Here is a 23,202-nt window from a genome sequence, read left to right on the forward strand (position 1 = left end):
AGTTCCAGAGAATAGCAAGGATAATGCAAATAGAGGAAAACCATAGAATAGGAAAGACTAGAGATCTATTCAGGAAAATTAGAGATACCAAGGGAACATTTCTTACATAGATGGAAGTGATGAAAGAAATGGTAAAGAACTATTAATAACAGAAGCAGAAGAGATTAAGAAGTGATGGAGAGAATACACAGAAGAGCTATATAAGAAAGGTATTAATGACCCAGATAACAATATGGTAGAGTCACTCACCTAGAGCCAGGCATTCTGGAGTGTGAAATCAAGTGGCCCTTAGGAAGCATCACTACAAACAAGCTAATGGAGGTGACACAATTCCAGCTGAGCTATTTAAAATCCTAGAAGATGATGCTGTAAACGTGCTGCACTCAATATCCCAGCAAATTTGGAAAACTCAGCAGTGGCTACAGGACTGGAAAAGGTCAGTTTTCATTCCAATCCCAAAGAAGGGCAATGCCAAAGAATGCTCAAACTACCATATGATTGCACTGATTTTACATGCTAGCAAGGTAATGCTCAAAATCCTTCAAGGTAGGCTTCAGCAGTACATAAACCAAGAAACTCCAGATGTAAAAGCTGAGTTTTGAAGAAGCAGAGGAACAACAGATCAAATTGCCAACATTTGTTAAATCATGGAAAAAGCAAGGGAGTTCCAGAAAAAACATCTACTTATGCTTCATTGACTACACTAAAGCCTGTGACTGTGGATCACAACAAACTGTGAGGAATTCTTAAAGAATTCCTAGTAATACCAGACTGAAAACCACAATCACAGAAAACTAACCAATCTAATCATGTGGACCACAGCCTTGTCTAACTCAGTGAAACTATGGCCATGCCGTGTAGGGCCACCCAGGACAGACGGGTCATGGTGGAGAGTTCTGACAAAATGTGGTCCACTGGACAAGAGAATGGCAGACCACTTCAGTATTTTTGCCTTGAGAATCCCATCCATGAACAGAATGGAAAGGAAAAAAGATAGGACACTGAAAGATGAACTCCCCAGGTTGGTAGGTGCCCAATATGCTATGGGAGATCAGTGGAGAGGTAACTCCAGAAAGAATGACGAGATGGAGCCAAAGCAAAGACAATACCCAGTTGTGGATGTCACTGGTGATGGAAACAAGGTCTGATGCTGTAAAGATTAATATTGCATAGGAACCTGGAATGTTAGGTCCGTGAATCAAGGCAAATTGGAAGTGGTCAAACAGGAGATGGCAAGAGTGAACATTAACATTTTAGGAATCAGTGGACTAAAATGGGCTGGAATGGGTGAATTTAACTCAGATGACCTGAGTTAAATTATATCTACTACTGTGGGCAAGAATCCCTTAGAAGAAATGGAGTAGCCATCATAGTCAACAAAAGAGTCCAAAATGCAGTACTTGGACACAGTCTCAAAAATGACAGAATGACCTTGGTTCTTTTCCAAGGCACACCATTCAGTATCACGGTAATCCAAGTCTATGCCCCAACGAGTAACACTGAAGAAGCTGAAGTTGAACAGTTCTATAAGGACCTACAAGACCTACTAGAACTAACACCCATAAAAGATGACCTTTTCATTATAGGGGACTGGAATGCAAAAGTAGGAAGTCAAGAAACACCTGGAGTAACAGGCAACTTTGGCCTTGGAGTACAGAGTGAAGCAGGGCAAAGGCTAATAGAGTTTTGCCCAAAAAATGCACTGGTCATAGCAAACACCCTCTTCCAACAACACAAGAGAAGACTGTACACATGGACATCACCAGATGGTCAACACCAAAATCAGATTAATTATATTTTTTGCAGCCAAAGGTGGAGAAGCTCTATACAGTCAGCAAAAACACGACCGGGAGCTGACTGTAACTCAGATCGTGAACTCCTTATTGCCAACATCAGACTGAAATTGAAGAAAGTGGGGGAAACCACTAGACCATTCAGGTATGACCTAAATCAAATCCCTTATGATTATACAGTGGAAGTAAGAAATAGATTTAAGGGACTAGATCTGACAGACACAGTGCCTGATGAACTGTGGATGGAGGTTCATGACATTGTACAGGAGACAAGGATCAAGACCATCACCAAGAAAAAGAAATGCAAAAAAGCAAAATGGCTGTCTGAGGAGGCCTTACAAATAGCTGTGAAAAGAAGAGAAGCCAAAAGCAAAGGAGAAAAGGAAAGACATGCCCATCTGAATGCAGAGTTCCAAAGAATAGCAAGGAGAGATAAGAAAGCCTTCCTCAGTGATCAATGCAAAGAAATAGAGGAAAACAACAGATTAGGAAAGACTAGAGATCTCTTCAAGAAAATTAGAGATACCAAGGGAACATTTCATGCAAAGATGGGCTCAATAAAGGACAGAAATGGTCTGGACCTAACAGAAGCAGAAGATATTAAGAAGAAGTAAGAAGAAGTTGCAAGAATACACAGAAGAACTATACAAAAAAGATCTTCATGACTCAATTAATCATGATGGTGTGATCACTCACCTAGAGCCAGACATCCTGGAACACGAAGTCAAGTGGGCCTTAGGAAGCATCACTATGAACAAAGCTGGTGGAGGTGAAGGAATTCCAGTTGAGCTAATTCAAATCCTAAAAGATGATGCTGTGGAAGTGCTACACTCAATATGCCAGCAAATTTGGAAAACTCAGCAGTGGCCACAGGACTGGAAAAGGTCAGTTTTCATTCCAATCCCAAATAAAGGAAATGCCAAAGAATGCTCAAACTACTGTACAGTTTCACTCATCTCACATGCTAGTAAAGTAATGCTCAAAATTCTCCAAGCCAGGCTTCAGGAATACGTGAACCGTAAACTTCCAGATGTTCAAGCTGGTTTTAGAAAAGGCAGAGGAACCAGAGATCAAATTGCCAACATCCATTGGATCATCAAAAAAGAGAGTTCCAGAACACTTCTGCTTTATTGACTGTTCCAATGCCTTTGACTGTGTGGATCACAATAAACTGTGGAAAATTCTGAAAGAGATGGGAATACCAGACCACCTGACCTGCCTCTTGAGAAATCTGTATGCAGGTCAGGCAGCAACAGTTAAAACTGGAGCTAGAAAGCAGACTGGTTCCAAATAGGAAAAGGAGTACCTCAGAGCTGTATATTGTCAACCTGCTTATTTAACTTCTCTGCAGAGTACATCATGAGAAACGCTGGGCTGGATGAAACAAGCTGGAATCAAGATTGCTGGGAGAAATATCAATAACTTCAGATATGCAGATGACACCACCCTTACGGCAGAAAGTGAGGAACTAAAGAGCCTCTTGATGAAAGAGGAAAAGGGAAAAGTTGGCTTAAAGCTCAACATTCAGAAAACTAAGATCACAGCATCTAGTCTATCATTCATGGGAAATAGATGGGGAAACAGTAGCAGACTTTATTTTGGGGAGCTCCAATATCACTGCATATGGTCACTGCAGCCATGAAATTAAAAGACACTTAACTCCTTTAAAGAAAAGTTATGACCAATCTAGACAGCATATTAAAAAGTAGAGACATTACTTTGCCAACAAATGTCCATCTAGTCAAGGCTATGGTTTTTCCAGTAGTCATGTATGGATGTGAGAGTTGGACTATAAAGAAAACTGAGCGCTGAAGAATTGATGCTTTTGAACTGTTGTGTTGGAGAAGACTCTTGAGAGCCCTTTGGACTGCATGGAGAGCCAACCAGTCCATTCTAGAGGAAATCAGTTCTTAATATTCATCAGAAGGACTGATGCTGAAGCTGAAACTCCAATATTTTGTCCACCTGATGTGAAGAGCTGATTCATTTGAAAAGACCATGATGCTGGGAAAGACTGAAGGCAGGAGGAGAAGGGTATAACAGAGGATGAGGTGGTTGGATAGCATCACCAACTCAATGGACATGAGTTTGAGTAAATACCGGGAGTTGGTGATGGACAGGGAGGCTTGGCCTTCTGCAGTCCGTGGGGTTGTAAAGAGTCAGACAAGACTCCATCATAACTGTCTCCTCAGAGAGCAATATGCAGGTAAAGAAGCAATAGTTAGGACCAGACATGCAACAATGGACTAGTTCAAAATCAGGAATGAAGTACGTCAAGGCTATATATTGTCACTCTGCTTATTTAACTTACATGCCGATTACATCATGTGAAATGCTGGATTGACTAACAAGTCATAAGCTGGAATCAAGGTTGCTGGGAGAAATGTAAACAACCTCAGATATGCAGATAATGCCATTCTAATGGTAGAAAACGAAGAGAAACCTAAGAGCCTCTTGATGAGGGTGGAAGAGGAGAGTGAAAAAGCTGGCTTAAAACTCAACATTGAAAAAAATAAGATCATGGCATCCAGTCCCATCATTTCATAGCAAATAAATGAAGAAAAAGTGCAAACAGTGACAGATTTTAGTTTCTTGGCTTCCACGATCACTGCACACACAAAATTAAAGGCACTTGCTCCTTGGAAGAAAAGCTATGACAAACCTGGACAGCGTATTAAAAAGTGGGAACATCACTTTGCCAACAGAGGCGTGTATAGTCAGAGTTACAGTTTTCCATTAGTCATGTATGGATGTGAGAGTTGGACCATAAAGAAGGCTGAGCTCCAAAGAATTAGTGCTTGCAAATCGTGGTGCTGGAGGACTCTTGAGAGTTCCTTGCCCTGCAAGAAGATCAAACCAGTCCATCCTAAAAGAAATCAACCCTGAATACTCATTGGAAGGACTTCTATGTCTGAAGGTGTATTCCTGATGTTTCCACAGATAGAGATATATTCCACGTCCACCTACCCCTCCACCATCTTATTCTCACTATATTTATTTTCTTACTCATTGAATTTTATGGGCCCTCTCATTTTAATTTTAATTTGCATTACAGTTGGTCATTCAAAGAGTCAGCAATGTTGTCAGTCACTGAGATCCATGGAGTGGATGTGCAGAGTATATTATTTTGAAATTGTTAATGTAGTTTGTTATGTTAACTTTTTGTAATCTTACAAACAAGTCATGTAAATTCCAAATTGGCTGTGGAAGGTATATATGTATACACAAACACACACACACACATACATACATACATACAGGTACTTGTATGTGTTTATATTTGTGTGTGTGTGTGTATATATATGTATATAATTTTTTAAAGCAGGGGTAGGATGATGTAGTGTTTTTTAGAAAATGAATAAAATGTGTAATGAAAGAAAATTCTAATTATATGTAATACTACCAGGAGCTTCTAGATAATTCTATAATAATAATAAATACAATTTGTCACTATGCTAGGTGCTTTGAATGAATTGCCCTATTTAGTCATCTCATGAGATAGGTACTATTATCTTCAATTTAGAGAGGGAAGAGATGGATTTTAAAAGGGAAAATAACTTGACAAGGATCAAACAACTAGTAAGCAGTTGTTTTAGTTTCATATTACTGGTATAATGAAATACCACACACTCAGTGGCTTAAAAACCCTTACAGTTCTGGAGGTGAGGAATCTGAAATGACCCTCTCTGTGTGGAAACCAAGGTGATAGTGTTGTGTTTTTTCTGGAGGCTCCTGGGGAAAATCCGTTTCCTCCCTCTTGCAACTCCCAGAGGCTGCCCAATTGCCTTGTCTTGATGGCCCTTTCCTCCCATCATTGGAGTCAGCAACATCGTCAGGTCTGTCTCCCACTGCCCCCTCTCTGGTTCTCTTTTCTAATTCTCTCTTCCCCTTTTAAGGACCCTTGTGATTAAAATAGACCCACTCAGATCATTCAGGACAGTCTCTCTAGATCAGGGTCATCTGATTAGCAACCTCAGTTCCATCTGCTACTTAATTCTCTTCCACCATCTGACCTAACCCACACAAAGATTCTGAATATTAGATTCTCACCCTATTTCAGGGCCATTAAAATGCTGCCACAGCGGTGTGACTGGAACTAGTACCCACCTCTGTTTCTAAACCCATTCCTTCACATACTTGAACCGCCCCCCCATTCCCAGAGGTTGTTTTCCAGAGTGGTTTTGCCTTTATTGAACATTATCTCAGTAAGGGTTGGATAACTTTCATAATACTGAAAAATTTGTTGCTGTGGGTCAGTCGCTCAGTCATGTCCATCTCTTTACAATCTATGGACTACAGCATGCCAGGCCTCCCTGTCCATTACCAACTCCCGGAGTTTACTCAAACTCATGTCCATTGAGTTGGTGATGCCATCCAACCATCTCATCCTCTGTCGTCCCTTATCCTCCCGCCTTCAGTCTTTCCCAGCATCAGGGTCTTTTCCAGTGCTTCAGTTCCTCCCATCAGGTGGCCAAACTATTGGACTTTCAGCTTCAGCATCAGTCCTTCCAATGAATATTCTGAAAACTTACCTTTCTCTCATTGTAACATAGAAAGTGATCACACTTATACATTGCAGGTGCCCAGTGGGCTTTCCTGGTTGCTCAGTGGTAAACAATCTACCTGCCAATGCAGGAGACATGGGTTTGATCCCTGAGCTGGGAAGATCCTCTGGAGAAGGGAATGGCAACCCACTCCAGTATTCTTGCCTGGAGAATCCCATGGACATAGGAGCCTAGCAGGCTGCACTCTATGGGTCCCAAAAGAGTCAGAGATGACTTAATGACTAAAGCAACAGCAACAACAGGTGCCTGGTACATTTAAAAATGTTTAATTGACAGAAAAAGAGGACCGGTATTAGAATTTAAGAGTCCTAAATACAATTCCTTGTGATGTCTTGAAATTTAAATACTAAGTATTATCATTTAAAAGTTCCTACTACTTAGTTACTCTTAGTGACCTGAATCTTGGTATTTGGGGCATTGTTTCAAATTATTTTATATATGTTTTTACAGTTTTGATAATGATTAGTTTATTTCACAGCTCTTCTTTTCAAATTGATAGCATTGGTTGCCTCCAAAGAAGGGAACTGGCTGTCTGAAAGATAGGGGCAAAAGGAAGAATTATCACTATATTTCCTTTTATACTTTTAAATTTTGATAAATGTGAATGTATAAGGTTAAAACAAGTAATTAAAAGTATTAAATTTTGGAGTAGAATAAATGAACAGCTTCTGTTTTTTCACTCTCTTCACTCTGCCAGGATCACCCCTTCTGTATAATTCTTTGAGGAAAGTAAGTTCTCAAGGAGGAAAACCTGAACCTAGCAAACAACCTCTTAAGAAGCCAAAGTTACCAGAAGGTCGTTTTGATGCACCAGAAGATTCCAGTTTAGAGAAGGAACCACTGACAAGTGAGTATAGTTAAACTCCTCTCTTAATTTTTGAGGTCTCAAAGAAAGTGTTTCTGTTACTGAGAAAAAAAGATGCATATTATTGTTTATAATTCTTCATTAACAGTAATAAAGAATATTTCAACAATGAATAAAGTTGCTATATTGACCATCAATATGTATCGGCTTTAAAAACAGTTTTACAGGCCCTTGGCAGTGATTATGTTTGCTCATATATTCAATTGAATTATTCACATGAAAAACTATGTAAGTTAAGACCTACTTTGATGCAAATAACAGAAACCTACTTAAACAGCCTTAACAGAAGATAGGGTGTGTTGTTAGTAAGGTGCAGGGAACACGTTAGGCTCAAGGGCAGTAGTGCTGCTGGCCATTGGAGGAAGACTGGGACCTCAGGACTAAGCACTATGGAAACCAGATAGTCTCCCTCCTTCTCTTGTCTCTGGTCGGTACTGAGCTGTTTTCTGTCTCCATACTCCCTTCTGAGTCCACTGGGCAGAAGGTAATTGCTCCCAGCAGCTACTCAGTTCAAAAGAATAACCAAACTGAGAATACAGTTTCTTAGTTTCAGATTTCTTAAGAAAGCTCACTGGCCCAGCTTGCATCTGGTGTCCACAGCTAAGTCAGCCAGTGGCCAAGGGGCCTAAGTCACAGGTGAAAGAGGTTGTTCTCACTGTAACCGTGTGATTTGGGGAAAGAAGGGGAAGTTTGGAGAATAAAGAGGTTTTCTGGAGAGGAAGGATGATAGACCAAACATTATTTTGTATTCAGTATGTACAAATTTTGGCTCATGTCTTAAAGCTCTGGTTTTTTTAAAGTACGGCTTTGTTTTCATGCTGTACCCTTTTGTATCTTTGAATTGTGGGAAATGTGCAAATATTAGCTATTCAAAAAGTAGTATTTCATACAGCATAAATGTAAACATGCCACTTTTTAACTTTGGCAAGGTTGCCCTCCTTGTGTGATTTTTCCAGTTTCATGAGTGGTAACCCATCTATACAGTGAAGCATCCTAGGTGAGAATATACCAATAGAGGATACAGGGACCTGTGTCTGGAATTCTTTCTAGAATATAAAACTTCGGGGTTTTGCTCACTCATGAAATATTTCAGTTATGTCACTGTATCAAGCCCAGTCTAATAAGCAGATCAACCAGCCAAGATGATGGAGACTTCTAAAAGTTGTTATAATCGAGGTAAAATATTCCTTTGAAGGTTTTAGCTAAGCACAAAAATCTGAGAGGAAAGATTTCCTTATAGTGTGTCACACAAAAGCAGCAGTCTCAGAAATAGACCCTCACATATATGCTTAAGTAATTCTTGACAAGTGTGCTGAGACCATTCAGTGGGGAAAAGAACAGTCTTTTCAACAAGCGGTACTTTGAAAACTGAATATCCACATGCAAAAGAATGAAATTGGACCCCTTACCTTATACTATATTCAGAATAACTGTAAGTACATTAAAGACCTAAACTTAAGAGGCAAAACTGTAAACTCTTGGAAGAAAATTGGAGAAAATCTTTATGTCCTTGGATTTGACAATGATTTCGTGCATGTGATAACAGAAGCACAACCAACAAACATAAAAATACATGAATAAGACATCAAAAGTAAGAAATTTTGTTTATCCAAGAACATCATCAAGAAAGTGAAAAAAATAACCTATGGAATGGGGGAAAATATTTGTAAATCATATATCTGAAAAGAATTAATTAATATCCAGAATACAAAAAAATTACAACTCAACAACAGAAACAACCCAATTCAAAAATGGGCAAACAACTTGAATAGACATTTCTTTTCTTTTTTTTTTTTAAATTTTTATTTTTACTTTATTTTACTTTACAATACTGTATTGGGTTTGCCATACGTTGACATGAATCCACCACGGGTGTACATGCGTTCCCAAACATGAACCCCCCTCCCACCTCCCTCCCCATAACATCCCTCTGGGTCATCCCCATGCACCAGCCCCAAGCATGCTGTATCCTGCATCAGACATAGACTGGCGATTCGTTTCTTACATGATAGTATACATGTTTCAATGCCATTCTCCCAAATCATCCCACCCTCTCCCTCTTCCTCTTGAGTCCAAAAGTCCACTATACACATCTGTGTCTTTTTTGCTGTCTTGCATACAGGGTCATCATTGCCATCTTTCTAAATTCCATATATATGTGTTAGTATACTATATTGGTGTTTTTCTTTCTGGCTTACTTCACTCTGTATAATCGGCTCCAGTTTCATCCATCTCATCAGAACTGATTCAAATGTATTCTTTTTAACGGCTGAGTAATACTCCATTGTGTATATGTACCACAGCTTTCTTATCCATTCATCTGCTGATGGACATCTAGGTTGTTTCCATGTCCTGGCTATTATAAACAGTGCTGTGATGAACATTGGGGTACATGTGTCTCTTTCAATCGAATAGACATTTCTTCAAAGAAGATATACAAATGACCGACATAGGTTTGAAAAGATGCTCAATGTCACTAAACGTTAAGGAAATACAAATCAAAACCACAACGACACACCATTTCACACCATCTCTGTAGTTTAAGAAAAACTGGAAAATAGTAACTGATGGTGATAGTGTGGAGAAATTGGAACCACACGTTTCTGGTAGGAATGTAAAGTGATACAACTGCTATGGAAAACAGTTTTGCAACTTCCCGAAAAGTATAATACAGAACTACCATGTGACCTTGCAGTTTTACTCCTAGATATAAATCCAAAATAATTAAAAACAGAGACTTAAACAGATATCTGCATCCATGCTGTATTCACAATAGCCAAAAGATAGAAACGGCTTCGACGTCCATCAATGAATAGATGAACAAAGTGTGTTCTGTACATGTAGTGAAGTACTGTTCAGTCCTAAAAAGGAACGGCATTTTGATATAAGCCACAACATGGGTGGACCTTGAAACATTATGCTTAGTGAAACAAGACAGACATGGAAGGACAAATATTATATGATTTCACCTATACTAGGTACCCAGAGTATGCAAATTCATAAATTCAGAAGGTAGATTAGAAGTCATCAAGGTCTAGAGAGAAGGGGGAAGGGAAAGTTTATTTAGTGGGTACATAGTTTATACTGGGTATGATGAAAAGTTTGGACCATGGTGTTATGGTTATACAGCATTGTGAATATTTAATATCACTAAATTGTATCCTTATTAATGGTTAAATGTATAATAGATACAAAGAAGAAAGCGTATTTCAACAGTTAATCATCTGTCTGACATTGCTAGACGTTCATCTTAATTTTTGAGTTACTGAAGTTTATGTTGAAAATACATTACCAAATCCAGTAGATGCTTTGCAGTCTTCATTTTATCTGAACTGTTTACAGCCTTTGACAATAGCAACTACTACTTATGGAAGTCTTCTGTTTTGGTTTCAGTTATGCTGTCTTTAGTTTCTTATTCTACTTCTTTAAACATTTCTTCCTGGTCTCTTTTAAACTCCTATGTATCTGCTCAACTCCCAAATGTATGTATTTGCCAGATCTTGGTCCTGAGCCCTCTAAACATTCCTAGAAGAGCTCATATCTTCCTGAGATTATCTGAAGTATCATGTGTGTTGATGATTACACATTTATACCTTTAGTCACACCTCTCTCCTGAGCTGCTTTGTTTGCATATTCCAGATATATTTCAAATTAATACATCTAAAACTGAACTCATACTCTTCTCAGTGTTCCCTTCCACCAGTCCTGCTCCAGTCCTCTTCCTTCTGGATTCCCAGTATACCCCATCAACCCAGTCACCCAGCCCTGAAATCTGGGGATAATCCTTCACTCCTGCCTCTTCCTGTGGCCTGGATCCAATCACTAACCAAGTCTTTTTGGTTCTACTTTCTTAACATCTCTTAAATTCACCTCCTCTTTTCCATTCTCTTTTTCATTCATTCCCAAGTCATGTCCAAGTTTTTGCAACGCCATGGACTGAAGCATGCCACACATCCCTGTCCTTCACTATCTCCCAGAGTTTGCTCAGTTTCATGTCCATCGAGTCCGTGATGCTATCTGAACATCTCATCCTCTGTCACCCTTCTCTTTGTGCCATCAGTCTTTCCCACCATCAGGGTCTTTTCCAGTGAATCAGCTTTTCTCATCGGGTGGCTGAAGTATTGGAGCTTCAGCTTCAGCATCAGTCCTTCCAATGAATATTCAGGGTTGGTTTCTTTTAGGATTGACTGGTTTTATCTCCTTGGAGTCCAAGGAGTCCATCCTGTTAATAAAGCCTAAATTCTGGCTGTCTCTACTTCTTTTGGTCTCCTAACAGTCTGTCGTCTTCCTTGTTGTCTTCTTTCTAATCTAGTCTCACAGCCTCTAGTACATACTTTGTGGCTAGCCACCCTGTCCGATGCAAAGGTGAATAAGGAAAGGAAAATGAAATATGTAGATTACTATGAACAGGACACTGTGTGGTAACCGACATGAGAGATACACAGAAAAAGGTCAGAGAGAAGTAGACAAAAGAGAGAACATTTGAGCTGTGGTTTAAAGGAACAGTGAAACTGTGATAAGTATATGGAAGTTGTGGGGGAGTGTTTCCAATAAAGAGAAAAAGGAATGATCAGAAAGAAAGGACTGGGAACATGACACTTGAAAGAGGTAGCCAGTGCATAAACTGTGTGTAGTGGATTAATAGAAAATAAAGCTGGAAAAGTAGATTCGGTTCAAATCAGAGAGTACTTAAAGTACATGGGCTTTTTGCAGTTGACAGTGAGGAATACACTGAATGTTACTGGATGGAGATTGTTTTAATCATCTTCTTATAGTATAATCTGCATATAATAATATTTACCCATTTTAAGTGAAACAGTTCATTAAATTTTAACATGATTACAGTTGTGTAACCAACACAAAGAATAACACAGTTCCACCCTTCAAAGACTCCTATGCCTGTTTATACTCAGTCTCATTCTCACATCCCCCTGGCAACCTTTGATCTATGTCACTATAGTTTTGCCTCCTTTTTTTTTAGAATTTTAGCCAAATCATACAGTAGATAGTCTTTTGTGACTGCCTTCTTTCATTTAATATGATTGGGGGTGGTATTCTGTTTTTGAAATACTAATTCAGCTTTCTGTGCAGATTAGGCTGGAGCCATGAGAGTTAGTAACAGAGATGAGTTAAAAATCTATTGTATTCATCTAGAATGAGACTCAGAACATGATTTGGAGTTGATTTCAGACACCTAGCCTCCAGAACTGTAAGAAAATTAATTTCTGGTTTTTTTAACCACCCAGTTTCTGATATTTTGTTATGGCAGCCCAGGCTGCACTAAGGCACCAGTGAGTCCCAGAGATACGAGAGAGGAAAAGCTTCCACTCGAGAGGCTTTCAAAGGAAGTCAAAGCAAGGAGTTCTTTTAGAAAACAGAATAATGACGGGGAAGGACAGTTTATTCACAGTGGAGATAGAATTTTAAAATGAATGAATATTTGAAAATTTTCAAGGTAAATTCTGTATCTCCTTTCTTTTGCTTAGAGAGGGACTACAGGATTTGGGTAATGATTCAGTTTTCTAAAGAGACGTAGTTTGGGGAGGTTGAGTGAGATGATGGCATAAAAGAACATAGAGCTCAACTTCCCTCACGAACACATCAAAAATACAACTACATATGGCATAGTTTTCACTGGAAACTGGCAGAAAGACTGGTATAATCAAGGCTGTAAGAAAGAGCCACACACAATTAGGTTGAAAGGAAAGAACAGTGATGAGCTCAGGACCCATGCCCTTGGGAGAGGACTCAGAGGAAATGGGAGAGTACATGACGGAGACATACTCAAGAGACTGAGCTGTGAGAACCACAGATTGGGTGCTCCTGTCCTGGCATCTTACACAGTGGAGGCAAGCCCCCTTGGCTGGTTTGATGGTTACTGGGACTAACAGGAAGGCTTATGAGGAGGACATATACAGGCTTAACCCAGAGGCAGGACAGAGAGAAGCCTGCTCCAGCAGCTGCTAGCTTTCCTGTGACTACCTCAGCATGCACCTCAACCCAAGACAAGCCAACTCTCTGGCCCCATTCGAACCATGCCATGGTGTGGCCCTGAATATGGCAGCCACAACCAGAAAGAAGATTCAACCATAGGATGTAGAGGTGATCCAGTCCCAATGTGGCTGCATGAGAACCTGGGCAGACCCCATTTGCTTTGACACTTCCCATTCTGGGGCAAGGAGAGAGAAGAAGACATACTTAAAGGGAACAGAACCAACTCATGCCTGACCTCTGAGCTTCAGCTTCAGCAACCTGGGGTCATACGTCACCCCCAGTAGGGCAGTGACAGCCACCTAGCTGTGGCAAGGGGAGTCCCATCCCACACCTGGCTCCAGCTCTAGCCCCTCTACCACCAGGCCCACCTTCTGCCAAGGAGATTGCTATCCACACAGCCAGAGGAAAGACATGACCTGAATCCATGTCAGATTCAGCTCTCCCACCAAAGGCATTCAACACACACAGTTTGTATAGGGACACTCCTGCATAAGAGCACCACTTTGGACAAAATGTTTGATCTAAATTCCTCAAGATGGAGAAAGTTAAGCAAAATGAAAAGGCAGAGGAATTTCTCTCAGTAGAGCATTAGGAAGCCCCTGAAAAAACAACTAGTGAAATAAATGACTAGATAAAAAGTTCAAAGCATTTGTTACAAAAATGTTAACTGTATTAGGGGAAAGAATATATCTGCGTAGCAATATTTTTAATAAGGAACTAGAGAATATTTTTAAAAAAACTCCAATCAGAAATGAAGAATTCTTTGGCTGAAGTAAAAAAAACACACTGAAAGGAGTGAGTAGCTGGCTAAGTGACACAGAAGAATGCATCTGTGATCTGGAAGATAGAATAATGGACATCACCAATCAGAAGAGCAAAAAGGCAAATTTTAAAAAATGAAAACAATCCAGGAAATATTTGTGATAACATATTGGGGCAGGGGGGATGGTTAGGAGGAGAAGAGAGAACGAGGAAATGGAAAATGTATTTGAGAAAATTATGACTGAAAAATTTCACAGTCTGAAGAAGAAAACAGCTACTGGAAGAGAGTCCCAAGAAGACGAATCCAAACAAATGTTCTCTGAGACATACCATAATTAAAATGGCAAATGTTGAAGAGGGAATTCTGAAGGATGCAAAGGAAGAATTATCATATACAAGGAAATCCCTATAAATCTACACCTGATTTCTCTGCAGAAACTTTACAGACCAGAAGGGAGCAGCAGATACATTCAAAATCCCAAAAGGGAAAACCCATAACCCATGATACTCTTCCCAGCAAGATTATCATTAAAATAGGAGTAATGAAGAGCATCTCAGATAAACAAAAACAGAATTCATCATTACTAAATTTACCCTAAAAGAAATGTTGAAAGGACTTCTCTAAATGGAAAAGCAGTAAAGTATAGGGCAGGGGAAATCCTGCTATAAAAGGCAAATTATAAAAGTCAGGACTAAGGATCATCACTTAAGTACATGTGCACACACTAAATCTTCTCCAATTCTTTGTGAACCCATAGACTGTAGCCCACCAAGATCCTCTGTTCATGGGATTTTTTTTTCAGGCAAGAATACTGAAGTGGATTGCGATTTCTTTCTCCAAGGGATCTTCCTGACCCAGGGATCAAACCTTCATCTCCTGCCTTAGCAGCTGGATGGATTCTTTACCACTGAACCACTGGGGAAGCCTCATACCTATGAATAATTACTTTAAATGTCAAAGGACTAAATAAAGACATAGGTGGCTAATTTGATTAAAAACAAGGTTCTTCTATATGCTGCCTACAAGAGACTCACTTCACAACTAAAGACAGAGACTTAAAGTGAAGGAATAGAAACAGTTATTTCATGCAAATAAAAATGATAAGAAAGCAGGAGTAGCAATACTCAGATAAAGTAGACTTTAAACAAAGACTGTAACAGCAGATGAGGGCATTATAATAATGATAAAGGGGTCAGTTTAATAAGAGAATATTATCATTAACATATTTACTGCCGATACAGGAACACCTAAATATATAAAGCAAATATTAACAGAAAAAAAGGGAGAAATTGATAACACAATAATAGTAGGGTACTTTAACACCGTACTTACATTAATGGGCAAATTATCCAGACAAAATTAGTATGGAAACATTGGTCTTAAATAATACAATAGACCTCTTGGACTTAATGAATATGTATAGGACATTACACAAAAACAAAAGAATACACATTCTTTTTAAGTGCACATGAAACATTCTCCAGGATAGAACACATGCTACACCACAAAAGAAGTCCCAGCAAATATGAGAGTATAGGAATTATATCAAACATTTTTTTCTGACCATAGCAGTACAAAACTAAAAATTCATTACAGAAAAAAAAAAAAAATGGGTAAAGAGCAAATACTTAGACACTAAACAGCATGCTATTAAAAAACCAATGGGTCAATGAAGAAATCAAAAAGGAAATGAGAAAATACCTCAAAACCAAAGAAAATGAAAATATAACACTCAAAATCTATGGGGTACAGAAAAAGCAGTTCTAAGAAGGAAGTTTATGGCAATACGGGCTTTCCTCAAGAAAGAAGAAAACAACCTAACCTACCATCTAAAAGAATTAGTAAAAGAAGAACAAACAAAGCCCAAAGTCAGCAACAGGGAGAAAGTAAAGATTCAGTTCAGTTCAGTCGCTCAGTCGTATCAGCCTCTTTGCGACCCCATGAATCGCAGCACGCCAGGCCTCCCTGTCCATCACCAACTCCCGGAGTCCACTCAGACTCACATCCATCGAGTCAGTGATGCCATCCAGCCATCGCATCCTCTGTCGTCCCCTTCTCCTCCTGCCCCCAATCCCTCCCAGCATCAGAGTCTTTTCCAGTGAGTCAACTTTTCTCATGAGGTGGCCAAAGTACTGGAGTTTCAGCTTTAGCATCATTCCTTCCAAAGAACACCCAGAACCAATCTCCTTTAGAATGGACTTGTTGGATCTCCTTGCAGTCCAGGGGACTCTCAAGAGTCTTCTCCAACACCACAGTTCCAAAGCATCAATTCTTCGGCGCTCAGCCTTCTTCACAGTCCAACTCTCACATCCATACATGACCACTGGAAAAACCATAGCCTTGACTAGATGGACCTTGGTTGGCAAAGTAATGTCTCTGCTTTTTAATATGCTATCTAGGTTGGTCATAAATTTCCTTCCAAGGAGTAAGCGTCTTTTAATTTCATGGCTTCAGTCACCATCTGCAGTTATTTTGGAGCCCCCCAAAATAAAATCTGACACTGTTTCCACTGTTTCCCCATCTATTTGCCATGAAGTGATGGGACCAGATGCCATGATCTTCGTTTTCTGAATGTTGAGCTTTAAGCCAACCTTTCACTCTCCTCTTTTACTTTCATCAAGAGGCTTTTTAGTTCCTCTTCACTTTCTGCCACAAGGGTGGTGTCATCTGCATACCTGAGGTTATTGATATTTCTCCCAGCAATTTTGATTCCAGCTTGTGCTGCTTCCAGTCCAGTGTTTCTCATGATGTACTCTGCATATAAGTTAAATAAGCAGGGTGACAATATACAGCCTTGACATACTCCTTTTCCTATTTGGAACCAGTCTGTTGTTCTATGTCCAGTTCTAACTGTTGCTTCCTGACCTGCACATAGGTTTCTCAAGAGGCAGGTCAGGTGGTCTGGTATTCCCATCTCTTTCAGGATTTTCCACAGTTTATTGTGATCCACACAGTCAAAGGCTTTGGCATAGTCAATAAAGCAGAAATAGATGTTTTTCTGGAACTCTCTTGCTTTTTCCATGATCCAGCAGATGTTGGCAATTTGATCTCTGGTTCCTCTGCCTTTTCTAAAACCAGCTTGAACATCTGGAAGTTCACAGTTCACGTATTGCTGAAGCCTGGCTTGGAGAATTTTGAGCATTATTTTACTAGCATGTGAGATGAGTGCAATTGTGCGGTAGTTTGAGCATTCTTTGGCATTGCCTTTCTTTGTAATTGGAATGAAAACTGACCTTTTCCAGACCTGAAGCCACTGCTGAGTTTTCCAGATTTGCTGGCATATTGAGTACAGCACTGTCAGAGCATCATCTTTCAGGATTTGAAATAGCTCTACTGGAATTCCATCACCCCCACTAGCTTTGTTCATAGTGATGCTTTCTAAGGCCCACTTGACTTCACATTCCAGGATGTCTGGCTCTAGGTGAGTGATCATACCATCAAAATTATCTTGGTCGTGAAGATCTATTTTGTACAGTTCTTCTGTGTATTCTTGCCACCTCTTCTTAATATCTTCTGCTTCCGTTATATCCATACCATTTCTGTCCTTTATCGAGCCGATCTTTGTATGAAATGTTCCCTTGGTATCTCTAATTTTCTTGAAGAGATCTCTAGTCTTTCCCATTCTATTGTTTTCCTCTATTTCTTTGCATTGATCACTGAGGAAGGCTTTCTTATCCTTCTTGCTATTCTTTGGAACTCTGCATTCAGATTCTTATAGCTTTCCTTTTTTCCTTGACTTTTCGTTTCTCTTCTTTTCACAGCTATTTGTAAGCCCTCCTCAAACAGCCATTTTGCTTTTTTGCATTTCTTTTCCATGGGGATGGTCTTGATCCCTGTCTCCTGTACAATCTCACAAACCTCTGTCCATAGTTCATCAGGCACTCTATCAGATCTAGGCCCTTAAATCTATTTCTCACTTCCACTGTATAATCATAAGGGATTTTATTTAGGTCATACCTGAATGGTCTAGTGGTTTCCCTTCTTTCTTCAATTTAAGTCTAAATTTGCCAATAAGGATTAGAGGGAAATAAATAGAGAGCAACAATAACAATAGAAAAGATCAGTGAAACCAAGAGCTGGCTCTTTGGCAAAATGAACAAAACTGGTAAAGTTTAGTCAGGATCACCAAGAAAAAAAGAAGACCCAAATAAATGAAAGAAAAAATAACAATGAAAATAACAGAAACACAAAAGAATCAGAAATAGTTATATGCCAACGAATTGGACAACCTAGAAGAAATAAATTTCTAGAAACATACAACCTGTCAAGTCTGAAACAAGAAGACCTACACAACTTGGACAGACCAATCAGTAGTAGTAAAATTGAATCTGTAATTCTAAAACTCCCCGCTAACAAAAATCCAGGACTGGCCAGTTTCAAAGGGAAATTCTACCAAACGTGTAAATAACAGCTAACACCTAACATTCTCAAAGTAGTCCAGAAAAGTGAAGTTGTCAGAACACTCTCAAATTCATTCTACAAGACCACCAGTAATGACCCTGGTATCAAAACCACGCAGAGACACTACAACAAAAGAAAATTACAGGTCAGAATCTTTGATATAGATTCTAAAATCCTCAACAAAATATTAGCAAACTGAATCCAAAAGTAAAAGGATTATATACAATGATCAATTTGAATTTATTTCAGAGACACAAGGTTTGTTCAGTATTTACAAATCAATTAATGTGATAGAGTACATTAACAAAAGGAAGAATAAAAACCACCTGATTATCTCAATAGATTCAGAAAAATCTTTGAAAAAAATTATTACTCATTATAAAACTCTTCATCTAAATGGGTATATAGAGGGAACATATCTCAACATTATAAAGGCCACTTATGACAAATCCAAAGCTAACATCATATTCAGCAGTAAAAACTGAAAGCCTTTCTTCTAATTCAGGGACAAGACAGGGATGCCCACTCATGCCACCTATTTAGCATCATATTGAAAGTTCTAGCCACAGCAGTAGAACAAGGAAGATAAATATGTATGCAAATGTGAAAGAAAAAAATAAAAGTGTCACTGTTTGCAGATGCATGATGCTGTATATAAGAAACCCTAAAGTCTCAACCCAAAGACTACTAGAACTAATAAATTCTGTAAAATTACAGAATATGATTAATATACAGAAATGTTTTACATACACAAAGAGCTATCATAAAGATACACATAATAAACTATCACATAATAAATATACACATAATAAACTATCATAAAGTTAAAAAAAATTCTTTAAAATCACATCAAAAAGAATAAAACACCTAGGAATAAACTTAAAGGTGAAAAACGTCTGCTCTGAAAACTGAGAGAGTGATGAAGGAAATTGAAGATGATGGAAGAAGTGGGAGGTTATCCTGTGCTCTTGAATTGAAAGAATTAATACTGTTAAATGGTCATACTACCCAGAGCAATCTGCAGATTAAAGGCAATCCCTATCAAAATAGCCATGCCATTTTTCAAAGAACTAGAATAAATAATCCAGACGTTCATATAGAACCACAAATGGCCCCCAAATTGCCAAAATAATCCAGAGGAAGAACAGATCTGGAAAGATCAAGCTCCCAGACTTCAGACTGTACTACAAAACCGCAGTAATGAAAACAGCCTAGTACTGGCACAAAAACAGACACATAGATTAATGAAACAGAATAGAGATCCCAGAAATGAACTCATGCACCTGTGGTCAATTAGTCTACATCAAAAGAGGCACTGGAAAAAGAAAGTTGTGTTGGGAAAACTGGACAGCTTCATAAGAAAGATTGGAACGTTTCCTCACACTATATACAGAAATACTCAGAGGATTAAGTATATACATGTAAGACCTGAAACCATAAAGAGAACATAGACATAACACTCTGTGACATAAATTGTCGCAATATTTTTTTGAATCTGTCTCCTAACCAGAAGAGATAAAAGCAGACATAAACAGATGGGACCTAATTAAACTTAAAAACTTTTGGATAGCGAAGGAAACCATGGATAAACGAAAAGACAACCGTGAAATAAGAGAAAATACTTGCAAACAATTTGACCACACAGGGTTAATATCCAAATATATAAACAGCTCGTACAACTCCATATAAAAAAAAAAATAACCCAATCAAAAAATGGGCAGAAGATGGGAATAGACATTTTTCCAAAGAAGATATAGAGGTGGGCAGTAGGCACATGGAAAAAAATGCTCAACATCACTAATTATTAGAGAAAGGCAAATCAAAACTACAATGAGGTATCAGCTCACAGTGGTCAGAATGACCATCATCAAAAAGTCAACAAATAATAAATACTTGAGAAGATGTGGAGAAAAGGAAACTTTAATATACTGTTGGTGGGAATGTAAATTGGTTCATACAGTATGGAAAACATTATAGAGTTTCCTCAAAAAAACTGGAAATAGAACTGCCATATGACCCAGTGATTCTACTGGCATGTATATATCCAAAGAAAATGAAAGCACTAATTTGAAGGCACAGATTGCACCCCAGTGTTCATAGCATTACTTACAATAGCCACACACACACACACACACACACACACACACACACACACACACACACACACACACACACACACACACACACACACACACACACACACACACACACACACACACACACACACACACACACACACACACACACACACACACACACACACACACACACACACACACACACACACACACACACACACACACACACACACACACACTGGAATATTACCAAGCCATTAAAAAGAATGAAATCTGCCATTTGCAACAATGGAAATGGACCTCAAGAATATTCTGCTTAGTGAAAAAAGAGAAAGAGAAATATTTGCTTTTCATCTCTTATATATGGAGCCTAAAAAATAAGAACAGGGTATATAGCAAAACAGTAACAGACTAACAGGTATAGGAAACTAAACTAGTGGGTACTACTGGGGAGAGGGAAGTGGGGAAGCCAATATAGGGGTATGGGATTAAGAGATATAGACTACTGTCTTTAGGACTTCCCTGGTTGTACAATGGTTAAGAATTTTCCTGCCAATGCAGGGGACAGGAGTTTCATCCCTGGTCTGGGAAGATTCCAGATACCACAGGGCAACTTAAGCCAGTGCAAGGACACGATTACTGCACCTGCATTCCACAACTACTGAAGCCTACATGTTCCAGAGTCAGACTCATTTCCTGAGCCCACAAGCTGCAACTCTCAAAGCCCTCACACTCTGGAGCCCATGTGCCACAATTAGAGAGTCCATGCACCTCAACGAAAGATCCCCTGTGACACAGGGAAGATCCTGTGTGCCCCAGCTAAGACCCAATGCAGTCAAATAAATAAATATTCATTATATAAATACCTTTGGAAAAAGAACTGGGTGGTTCTAGTGCCTGGTTCCTCTCCTGTTCTCCCCATGTACAGTCAGTACAGTGTGTGTGCCAAGAGCAAGATTGCAACCAGAATGTGTGAATTCAAACTCACTTTTACCACTTAGTAGCTGTGTAACCTTGAGCTCCTCATCTGTAGAATGGAGATAATAATTGTTCCTGTCCCAAAGGATTATTACAAGCATTAGTTAATATGTATAGAGTCTTCAGAATTGAGCATACACTCAAAATGAACATTCCTATTATGAACACCTAGTATTAGCAGTAATAGCAGCTGTTAGGCGCATGCAAGAGACCTGTGTTTGATCCCTGGGTTGGGAAGATCCCCTGAAGGAGGGCATGGCAACCCACTCAAGAATTCTTGACTGGAGAATCCCATGGACAGAGAAGCCTGTTAGGCTGTGGTCCATGGGGTCACAAAGAGTCAGACATGACTGAGTGACTAAGCGCATGCACATACATGGCAGTTTCAGGTAATCAGTTGCTGAAGCCAAAACCGTGTGATGAGGAAAATTAATACTCATAGCTAGAATTAATTGAGCATTCTTATGTACCTGGCACTGTGCCAGACCCCTTTACATGCATTTCTTTTTTTATTTCTCAGGGCAGGTATGATTGTCCCCAGTTCACTCATAAGAAAAAATAAGACATTGAGTCTAAGTAATATTCAAAGTAATCTTGTTTCACAGCCTTTCAAACCCTGTGGATTTGAAGTCTGTATTCTCTGTACCCCTTTCCTCCTGTTCTAATCCAGCCAGTCCGCAGATGAGAGCCTGAGAGGGGTCTGAGAATTCTAAGTCATTAATGCAAGTAATAAAGTTGATTGAATATGAAGATTGTATCCTAAAGTGATCTCTCATGCTGGGAAGAACTACGTTTAGAGTGTGTTTAAGGACTGCATAGTAGTAGCTTCATCAGTAGCATCCATCCTCGTTAACTGTCAGCTCAGCACCCTCATCTGCAGAATTGATGATAATGCTTTTCCCACCTCCATTGACTGCTTTTTTTAAACTTATTATTTCTTCAGAATTTCCAGATGATATTAATCCTGTTACAAAAGAGAAAGGTGGACCCAGAGGCCCAGAACCTACCCGATATGGAGATTGGGAACGAAAAGGACGCTGTATTGATTTTTAAGCCACATGTTTTACTGTAGTATCTTTTTCTGATAGTGTACATCTGAATTAACTTTTTTTTTATTGTTGTTTTTCTGTACATCATTTATGTTTCCTAATTTCTATAATGTGTTTTAAAATATATGTGATAGCTTTGGAAGAAAACATGCTGCTATATATTAGGAAAGAGGAAATATTTTTATATTAGCACATTAATTTTAATTTAAATCTTTTGGGGTATTTAAGGGATGATTAGAGCTGCAAACTTTCATTTCATCATGTTTCAATTTAAGTTAGTTGTTTATAAGATACAAGTGTAAATAAAACTTTAAAAAAATTATTTTGTTGCCATGTTCTAAATAATTGTGACTCTTTCAATGTGAGTTAAGTAGTGCATTACAATTTGGTAAGGTCACAGTAACAATAGAAACTCTTTAACTCTGGAGCCAGTTACTTGGGCTCAAATCCCAGCTCTACTGCTTACTAGCTTATGTAACTTTGGGTAAGTTATTTAACTTTTCTGTGCTTTAACTTTAATGTGCTTCGGAATCCTTATGTGTCAATTGGAGATAATACTAGTTCCACCTAGTAGGACAGTTGCACTTAAATGAGTGAGTACGTGTGAACCACTTGGAGCAGTGCACAGCACATACCTCTCAGTGAGTGAGTGATCCTTATATCATAAATGTATTTTCTCATTTCTCTAGGCTTCTTGAGGGGAAAGATTTAAAAAC

At 38.9% G+C, this 23,202-nt stretch overlaps 1 protein-coding gene across 1 annotated transcript in view; it reads left to right on the forward strand.

The window, feature by feature from the left end:
- Positions 1-22,808, forward strand: part of SDHAF4 (succinate dehydrogenase complex assembly factor 4) — a 33,823-nt gene extending 11,015 nt beyond the window's left edge. The window contains exons 2-3 of the mRNA XM_018058821.1: positions 7,056-7,205; positions 22,381-22,808. Coding sequence (XP_017914310.1) covers positions 7,056-7,205; positions 22,381-22,490 — 260 coding nt within the window. The 3' untranslated portion in view covers positions 22,491-22,808. The remainder of the gene's footprint in view (positions 1-7,055; positions 7,206-22,380) is intronic.

Source organism: Capra hircus, chromosome 14 (assembly GCF_001704415.2).
Source record: "Capra hircus breed San Clemente chromosome 14, ASM170441v1, whole genome shotgun sequence".
NCBI classification, from domain to species: Eukaryota; Metazoa; Chordata; class Mammalia; order Artiodactyla; family Bovidae; genus Capra; species Capra hircus.